The sequence below is a fragment of the Protopterus annectens genome, chromosome 10.part0, assembly GCF_019279795.1.
Source record: "Protopterus annectens isolate FY-2018-M chromosome 10.part0, PAN1.0, whole genome shotgun sequence".
Taxonomy (NCBI): domain Eukaryota; kingdom Metazoa; phylum Chordata; order Ceratodontiformes; family Protopteridae; genus Protopterus; species Protopterus annectens.
Genome location: NC_056744.1, coordinates 1,810,418,273 through 1,810,428,594, shown reverse-complemented (window position 1 = coordinate 1,810,428,594; position 10,322 = coordinate 1,810,418,273). Strand labels below are relative to the sequence as shown.

Sequence of the window (10,322 nt, the reverse complement as noted above, 5' to 3'; positions counted from 1 at the left end):
CCCTGCAAATTATGCATACCAACTCAGAGATTGCACTACAGTGAGGAAAAGGGCAAATTTCCTGATCCTCATTGTACCACGATCTCCACTGAAATGCTTTGAGTTTTCCAAAACTCAATCATATGGTCTGAACCATATGAGGTTCGAGTTTCTGAAAACTCAATAAACCGACAGAGACATAAATATAAATATATATATATATATATATATATATATACATATATATATATATATATACATATATATATATATAATATATATATAATATATATATATATATATGTATATATATATATATATATATATATATATGGATCTATGTCAAAGTAATGAATTACCATAACTTCGAGTTGCAAAACAGCGAGATGGAAATGATGAAAATTTATATTCACAAATGTCCAGATTGTCATAAAGTTTCCCCTGTTAGTAAACAATCAGCCAACAAAACTTAGAAAAACAAACTGAAGCAAATAAAACCATCCCAAGTCAGGGGCTGTGCCCCTCCACACCCCCTCAACTGAATATACCAACTCTGAGATCGCACTACAGTGGAGAAAAGGACAAAGCTCACCACATTGGCCAACTGACTCCTTTTGTGATGAAAACTTACGACAATCTGGATGTTCATGAATGTAAACTTCATTGCTTCCGTCTCACCATTTTGCAACTCAATATTTTGGCTTTTGAGATTTTAAAGTATATCCATCTATACACACACACACACACACACACACACACACACACACACACACACACACACACACACACACACACATCTATATATATATATATATATATATATATATATATATATATATATATATATGTATATATATATATATATATATATACACACACACACACATATATATATATATATATATATATATATATATATATATATATATATAGTTGCACTTTATAATCTCGAAATACTGAAATTTCGAATTCCAGTATCTCGAGACTATAAAGTAGACGTTTGAAAATAGCAAAAGTGCATAATTGTGAATTCAAATATCTCGAATTTGCAGTTATGACTTTATGCTTCGTTACATCTGGTGTTTTGTGTGGATGGTGTATGGTGTCGTCTTTGGCTGTAGGTGTGATTTAAGGTTAGTAAGTGTTTTGTAAGAGTTTTGGGTGGGACTTTGGTTATGAATGTGTTTGTAAGTTGTACATGTGGGTTAGGGTAGGTAGGTGAAAGTATGATTGTGTAAGTGTTGCATGTGTAGGTGTCTGTATATGTATGATTTGTGTGTCTGTGTGTGAGGGACTGTGAAATGTTTGAGTGTGAGTTTGCTGTCTTTTCCTGTTTGTGTGATCTCGGAGTTACTATATATAAGTAGGGGGGTGAGTGGGGTGCAGGAGGTTTGATACCCTGCGTGTATGTATTGTAGGTTTGTTTGTGTTTTTGTGTTTGTGTGTGTGTTTTGTTTGTTGTGGTGTGTGTTGGATGATGTATGTATTGTGTGATGTGTGGTGTATGGTGTGTTTATGTGCATGATATTGTGTTTCGCAGTTTTGTGGTTTCAGGATTTGGAACATTCGACTTTATGGTCTCGAAATACTGAAATTTGAGATTTCAGTCTTTTGAGATTATAAAGTGAATATATATATATATATATATATATATATATATATGGATTCCATACAGTTGGTTGAATTATACTTAGTCGAAAATTATTCTAGGCAGCTCACTTGATTGAAAGCTCACTTGGTCAAAGTTAATTTGGTCGAAAAAATGGCCTGCCTCATTGCAGTGCAACCCTGTTGTGAGAATATTAAAGAAGGGGGGGGTGTGGGGGCGAAGCCCCCACATAATTTTAATGTATTCACTGTTATAACAAGGTATATCCATTAGAAATGCATTGATATATAATATATATATATATATATATATATATATATATATATCTTTAGTAAAAACTATTGGCATAATGTGGAGGGCTATGCTCCCATGTCCCCCCAATGTGGGGGGCTGTGCTGACCACACCCCCCCTTCTTTAATATTCTCACTCCAGGGTTGCACTGCAGTGGGGCAGGGGCTATATTCAATTTTCGACCAAATGAACTTCGGTCAAGTGAGCTTTTAGTCAAGTGAGCTTTCAGTGTGGTGCAATGCCTGGTTTCATTTTTGATTAAGTGTAATTCGACCAAATGTATGGAATCCATATATATATATATATATATATATATATATATATATATATATATATGGTTCCCATTCAGAAGCCTGAAACATCATAAGCCTGAAAATCAAAATCCTGAAACCAAAAGCCTGAAAATTCAGAATCCTGAAAACTCAAAATCCTGAAAGCCCAAAATCCTGAAAGACCAAAATCCTGAAACTCAAAATCCTGAAAACACAAATAATGCTAATATGTCACTATAAAGACACTAATATCTACCAACTGACCCTGACCCTAACCCTAACCCTAAGGTCTGTCACTATCGCACACTCACCTGACCCGCGCCCTAACCCTAACTCACTTAAACCGCCCCTAACCCCAATATTTTCACTACTGCATACATGCCTAACCTGCGCCCTAACCCTAACTCACTTAAACCGCCCCTACACCTAAAATAAAACCAACCGCACACTTACCTGACCCCAATGCATGACCTAACACCACAGGGCTAACAATAGCAAAGCCACAATGACATCAGTATGTCTATTTTGTGTTTTCAGGATTTTGAGTTTCAGGATTTTGGTCTTTCAGGATTTTGGGCTTTCAGGATTTTGAGTTTTCAGGATTCTGAATTTTCAGGCTTTTGGTTTCAGGATTTTGATTTTCAGGCTTATGATGTTTCAGGCTTCTGAATGGGAACCATATATATACATGCACAGTGATTTTGAACTCTTGTTTTTCTTTCTTTTTTTAAGTAAAAGAATTTGCCAATGTTAAACTTGGTAACACCTATTCCCTACCCAGCCAGGATTGGCTTAAGTGGCATAATTGTGCTACCTTATTGGCTGATTTCTGACTGATGAAGGAACCTTAGCAGAACAAAAGTATTTGTTCAGTGTTTGACCTAGGTAATTTGCTCATTCCTTTTAATCTTAACTTGGAATTGGTGAACCTATTTATCCTTTACTACTTTGGACCAGGTTTATATTGCTGGTTCTCTTACAATAGTGTAACCTTCAGCCCTTCCCCCCATTAGCAGCAGCAGCTCCTGGGTCAACCTCTTCCACTCTACTGACAGATCTTCTGTTTTTCTTTTCTTTTTTTCATTTTTTTCAGACAGTGAGAAGATGTTGAGCTGTTTCCTCTCCCTTTTCCCTCCATACTCACATCATTGCAATGTTTGGATTAACCCTTATGTATTTCTGGAGTAAAACTGAGGGACTGTGGCATTTAAGAAAACACTAAGGGACAGAAGGGAGACAAAAACCAAGATGACTTAGGTGACTGGGAGGTGACTGGGGACTGACTGATGAATGAATTAATTGCCTATCTTTCTGCTGTTAAGCCAAATAAAACAAGGCTCTACAGGTCTCTGATTGGCTGACACCTTCCCCGACTTGCCACATACAGTTTAAAGAGCTCAGATACTGCCACAGGGCTGTCTTAAATTACTTTATGAAATGATAAACATCCTTTTGCTTTTATGTTACTTTTTTATTAAAGATTTTGAAACCCAGATTTTTTTTAAGGACACGTACACTAGCAATGTGTTTGCAAAGTTATACAAACAGAGTTTGTTCTTCTAACTCATGTCACAGAGTAGCATTAATGGTTATGGTAACACATTCATTTCCTACTACAGCAGTGGAAGACAGGTTCTAAACTGGACAAGGGTTTTATGATGCATGCAGATTTGATCAGCATGTGGAACCAACCTGAAAAATAACTAAATTAATTAGCCAGGTAAAAATACAGCTTAAAACCCCAGGCTTGTTAAAATTAAACTAAGTACAATAAGAATATAATAGTTAAAAGAAAAATATATAAATGATAAAAAGTCTACGTTTAGGAGTCACTAAACATTTTACTTGCTGCTTATAACTCTACAAGCTCCTTAATCTAGTTGAAACTGTGGCAATGAGTGTGAATTCAGTAACTTCAGGCAAATAGCAGAAACAGGTTAATAAAAATGACTGAGAAACAAACATCTACTGCGAAATGTAGAAGTAACTGAAATTGATAATTAACAGTCTACATATGAGGAAATGTAAGCAATGCAAAATAGTCTAAATGAATGGTATATTTATGACATTTCCTTTAGTTGTTGGAGAACTTCATCTTTTGAAATTTTTTCCCCTTTCATTTGGAATTTTATCATCGCCTTGAAATACTAGATTATACCGTTTTTCTAAATTTGCCCTAAAATGACTTACAAACCATTTCCAGTATAGTTGAGTTGAAGAATCTGAAGTAATGCTCCATACTTTGTATTTAGGCCCTACATTTCGATATTCCTTGAATGGTACAATTTTGTTTTCATCAAGGACCAAACAGCAGTCACTTGCAACAAGAGTAGAACAAATATTTGTGTTAAAATGATTAGTTTTGTACCATTTTCCTCCTATCACTGCACGAGGGCAGTGAAACTGCACACTGTGATCTCCATCATGTCCTTGGATTGTGTTTGTGCAAACAGCCCCACAGAAAGGACACTGTTCACAGCATCCAGTCAGTTCTTTAATAAGAATTTCATTCAGCTTTTCCCTAGGATGTTCCATAGTGACAAGAGACCCTTTCTGAATGTCATCATTCAACCTTTTCATCTCATTTTCTAAAGTTGTGATTAAAGATTCTTTGAAGAAATCAAAGTCTCTAATGTCTGTTAAGTCATCCCCTTTTACAACACTTGTAACAACATTTGGGGGAAGAGTGATTAAATCATCAAGCTGTTTACAGAGCTCATCTGGCAAAACTGACATGTCATTTTTGTCTTTAGCAATGCTGACAGCTTTATCCAAACTGAATAAGATGCTTTTCTTTGTTTTTTCAAGGTTGAAAATTCGAAAGCTTTTCAGTTTTGATGTTGTACTACTGCTAAAACAATATGCATCTATGTTTTCTTTAATAAATTCTTCAAATAGCTCCTTGGGTGAACTAATATATTTCATAAACCATTCAAAATTTTCTTTCTCTGCAAGGACAAAGAGAATATGAGTTTCCAATTTTGATCTATTGCCACTCAAAGCTGAATCTACAGATCTCATTTCTTCTGCTATATCAATAGCTGTCTTGTCATAAGCAGCCTGTAGAATTGCTGATTTTAATTTGTTGACTAGAAGATAAGTGAATGTAACGGTGGCTGATGTTCCTTTGTAAAAACTATTGAAATTGTTGAAATACTCCTGTCTATTTTGCCGAAGGTATGTGACTGGATCATTAATATTTTTAAATATCTGGTGCATTTTCTCAAATCTTTCTCTTGCATCAAAACAAAGGTATATGGATAAATCAAGTCTATAGTCATTCGAGAACATAAACCTTTTTTCTTTGGTGTCAAAGTCAGTTATCATACTGGAAATGGTATGTAATATTTCATAAATATAGCTGAGACTGTAGTCAAGTCTCAGCTTTTCTTTACTCATAATGTACATGCAGACTTCTGTAATTATTCTGTCTGTATAATTTGAGGCATTTCGTTTGTCATTCTGCCCTAATTTATGTTTTATAAATGGCATATAATCTTTCATTATGATGTGTTTTTTAAAATCAATCTGAAAAGGCTCATTTTTAGATCTAAACACCTTTCCAGGCAAACTACATTTGTCTTCAAATTTGTCAAACAAAGCAGTTTCTATATCAACAGGAATGTCAAGTTTTTTATCCTCTGACTTATTAGAGGCTACCTCAGCAATCCATCTACTCCATAAAGTTTGAAAAGCCTTCTCTAGTTCAGATTTTTCTAATGCTTTGTCCTTTAGTTCTGAAGCCAACTGTTTACTTCTTTTTAATAATTCACAGTCATATCCAGGTTTTTTTTCATCTAATTTTTTCCAGCCCTGTTTTAGCTTTACTAATTCATCACATTTATGTTTAACATCTTTAATTAGATCATTTTTAAGTTTCTGTAATTTTAGTTCAGGTTTTGATTTCCACTGAACTAGTAACTCTCGATTGTTTTCATTGTCAACAAATGTTGTAATATCTTTTTGACACGTGTCATATGTTTCCAGTACTTGGTTTTCAATGTCTGTTTTCTTTATACTGTCAAGTATGCCATTTTCAGTTTGATTGTACAGTTTACTTTCTACATCAAGCATGCATTTTCTTAACTGCCATGTGCATTGTCTATACTTTGTTTCCAGTTTGCTGTATGCTTCTACTTCCTGTGTATTTTTGAAATGGAAAACAAAGTGTTCTGCTAACAGTGCCTCCCAGAGGTCTTGGATATGTCCCTTTAATTCAGAAATTTTTAAAATACCAGAGTTACTGCATTGCTGGGCTGTGGTAAACAACACTTTTTTAAGATCTTGGACACTTTGACTATAGGCTGCGTTAGGGGGTGCCATTGGTGGATCCCCCTCCCACAGGTGACCAAAGTAATAGGTGTGCAGATTTACATCAAACTGAATCACATCCTTAAAACATGTAACATTGCACTGCTCCTGTTTTCCTGCAATACATGCCATTTCATCAAGTTTGTCAAGCATTCTTTCCATGTTTTTGCCTCTTGCAGTCACATCTCCTACATTTTGATGTACAAACAGACAGCTAGGTGATAGTCTTACCTGCTTCATCCTCAAAAATGCCTGAACAGCAATTTGAAGAATGTCTTGCATTTCAGAAGAATTTTCTCCAAAAATATTTATAATGGTCATGTTTCCCAGTCCAATAACAAAGGTAGCCAGCTGATTATCATGATATAATCCAGTGTTACTTAACTCTGGAGGTTGAAGACCCTCTGTGTCAACAACAAGAACAAAGTCGAAGCTCATTTCTGATTTCAGACAGTCATCTAGTTTAATTAACTGCATGAACACTCCCCGGGTGCATCTACATGCACTGACAGAATCCTGAAGCCCAAACATGGCATTTAACAAAGTGGATTTCCCTGTGCTCTGAACACCTAATATAGAAAGCACAAACAGCCTCTTATCTCCAGTTTTCTCAATGAGTTTGTCAAGAACCGCGCCAATCCATTTTAACGGAACATGTGCTGCATCATCATCCATCAGTTCAATTGGGTACCCAGATAACATCATATCCACTGCAATTTCAGGCAAAAAAGCAAACCATTTAGCTTTGTCAGTAGCTTCCTCCACAGCTTCATAGAGCTGGCCTATTTCTCTAAAGAGATGTTCAAGCCCAAACGATGAGGCATTTAGTTTAGTTGCTATCTCATTCAGTTCTTCTTGTAATGGAGCCAAAGCCTGTGAATTTTCACTACTTTGTTTGTATTCTAGTATTTTTGTCCAACACCTGTGATATTTCTGCTGAAGCTCTGTTAAGGGAGCTGAAGACAAATTATCCAAAAATATTGTTAAATACTGCAAAAAGTACTTTTTTGTTTTGTCCTGATGTGAAGTTAGAGCTTGAATGAGTGATTCCATCAGTGCATTAAGTGGAGTTGCTTTTTCTAGTTGCTGAGCTCGAATGGACTTTTTTGCAGATTCAATTTCACTTCTGTACTGCTCGATACTTTTTCTTTCTTTGCTGCACAAGTGATGAAGCTCCTTGTTCTTCCTGCACCACTGGTGCCAGAGGTCCCCTTGAAGGGGCACATATTTCTCCTTCATAACTGAAAGTTTGTCAGCTTTTAAAATATTCTGCATCTTTGCTGCCATCTCCTTGCCCTGTTTACATTCACTGTCATCTTCATCAACTACAAAACCTAGATTCTTGGCAATATGGGAACAGCTATTAAGACTGCAAGACTGATCTGTGAGGGTTAGAAAACGTTTTAGTGTTTCAATCAGTTCATCAATAAATTCTGTCTCATTACGATTTTTGGCTGCAATTTTTACTTTTGTAGAGGAGATTCCTCCTGTGATGACTTCTTTATCAGTACAAAGGAGGATAAGTGGCCTTACTGAATTAAGCAAGTCCTGCAAAAACATCTTACCCTTCTCAGTGCAGTCTGATACGGACACCATGACAACGTGGACAGCTGCTATCTCATCTAGAAACTTAAACTGCAGATCATGTTCTAGAGCATCACCATGCAGATTTGTAAATGCTACACAGTGGTCAAAGATATCAGCCCCTCTGCCACCAGGACAATACCAGGCAATTTCAACAACCCCATCCATTAAACACACATCTGGGCTGCTACCGCTGCAGTGCCGATGGAAAAACACATTGTGTTTCTGTCTACTTATCACGTTACTTAAGATCTGTGACTTGGAAGACAAAGAATTCCCAACCCTTACAAATGACACAAGGGGTAAACTAGCTGAAGAAATGTAACTATCTTTGTACTTCATAATGTGTTTATCATCTCCAATGGAGCTCAAACATTGCCAATTTTTTTTAATTTGATGGAATGACCACAGAGGAAATTCTATTTTTGAGGTAAATGGATTAGGTACCAGCAGGGGTAATGCATACTGACACAATGACATTTTTGTAAAGAGGTGCTGTCTCAGAAAATCATCAGAACAATGAAAAACTGTCATCTGAATATCCATGGGATGTATGTGTTCTTGCTTGCGTATATTAACAGTATTATTTCCTGTGCTGTTATCACCTAAGAAGTCGTCGATATTTATTGAAGTTTTCTCTGTGTCTGTCATGGCTGTATCTGCTGTACTATCACCTTTGTAAATCAGGTACCTTGTACGGTAATCTAGCATAATCAATCCCCTTAAGTACAATAACGGCAGTTCCTGCTCATTTTGAGGTGGTCTGTCACATATTACTGATTTGTCAATAGTAAGAACATGATGCTTAGTCATTTTTTTAGGGTAGAATTGCTGCAGACCAAGTCGCTGGAGCAAACTATGAAACTTATTATTTTTAAAATCTGCTTCAAGTGTTGTGAGTATCTCTGAGGAATGGTCTTCAGTTTTATCTTCTTTTATTATGCATTCTGTTGCTTCCTGACATACCCTCACTAAGTCATTTATCACATCACCCTTCATAATATTTACTACCTGATACATTCCTGATTCTATCAAATGCAGATCATTTTCAAGTTCCTTCCAATCAATATCAGAGTTTTCATAATTTGTCAGCAGTTCAGAGAGTTCAGTAGACAACTCGCTTTGCAGATGTGATTTCATAAAATGTAAATGCTGCAGTTTTATTTTCGGATCAGACTCACCTGACAGGTAACTCAGCAGTACATATGCCTGAGCTCTGTCTGTGTTCTGTTCCCTGAGCAAGCAATACTTTCCATAAACTGTCTGTAACTTACTCTGAACTGATAGGATTTCCTCCAGCCCAAGTAGGTTATGGAAGGTCTGGTCATCTATTGAGTAACCAAAAGGTAAAACAACTGACCATAACAAAAATTTTATCTCCAACTGCTGTGTTTCATTTAGTTTATTACAAAGTGAGTATATAGACAGGCCTATGATGTTTGTGGCTTTTACCTTGGCTTCATCAATTTCTGAGTTGGATGAATTTGATTTTGAGAGGGATTCTTGTACCTTATATTTTTCATGATTTAAAATAGAAACAAGCTGTGACACATCTGATATGTCATTGGACTGTTGCAGTTTTTCTGACTGATTAATCCATTTCATCACATAAGAACGGTCCTGGAAATTTTGCACATCATAAACATGTGGCTCCAGAATGTAACGCATTTGTGCCTTCAGATCTGCTACATCAGCTGATGAAGTGGATTCATATTCTGATACCACTTTCTTGCAGAAGGCTTGAAACTCCTTGTTAGAAAGGCATTTGTCAGTCCACAGTTTATTGTTTTTTATTTTCTGAAATAAACTATCTTTAAAGTCTTCAATTTCCCTTAGATGTTGTTTTGCGTTCTCTACATTCCAGGATTTAATACTGTGGATAAATGATTCGGTTTCAGCAGCAGCAGCATGAATTTTATCTCCCCATAATATCTCTGCATTTTGTTTTGTTGTGAATTTGTAAGCTTCTACAAGATTGCTGCATAACTTTACAACATCTCTAAAATCATTCTTGTGATTGGAAAGGATAATGTCCCATACAGGAATGAGTTTCGAACCCCGATCAACAACAGCCCAGGTTTTATTGTTAGCAGCAAGAGCAGATTTCCACAAATGAAATGAATCAATTTCTGGAGGACCACCAATTGTATTTACGGATAGCTCTATGTCAGTGTGCACACTTTTCTCAGACTTCACTTCAAGTGAACCTTCTGAAGATGAGTTTGTTACTCCAACACCTGCAGTAAAGCTAAGTGTAGAATTCCAATAGCTTCCA

The 10,322-nt window shown here is 36.1% G+C and overlaps 1 protein-coding gene across 1 annotated transcript; it reads right to left on the bottom strand.

Moving 5' to 3' along the window:
* Positions 1 to 4,243: 4,243 nt before the first annotated feature.
* On the bottom strand, positions 4,244 to 9,286 carry LOC122814509 (interferon-induced very large GTPase 1-like). The gene has a single exon (XM_044087082.1). It carries the CDS (start codon positions 9,185 to 9,187, stop codon positions 4,244 to 4,246), a length of 4,944 nt encoding a protein of 1,647 aa, XP_043943017.1. The 5' UTR covers positions 9,188 to 9,286.
* Positions 9,287 to 10,322: the final 1,036 nt, after the last annotated feature.

Coding starts and splice junctions, on each gene's coding strand:
- LOC122814509 (XM_044087082.1), bottom strand. CDS start 9,187: ATGAAATCACATCTGCAAAGCGAGTTGTCTACTGAACTCTCTGAACTG.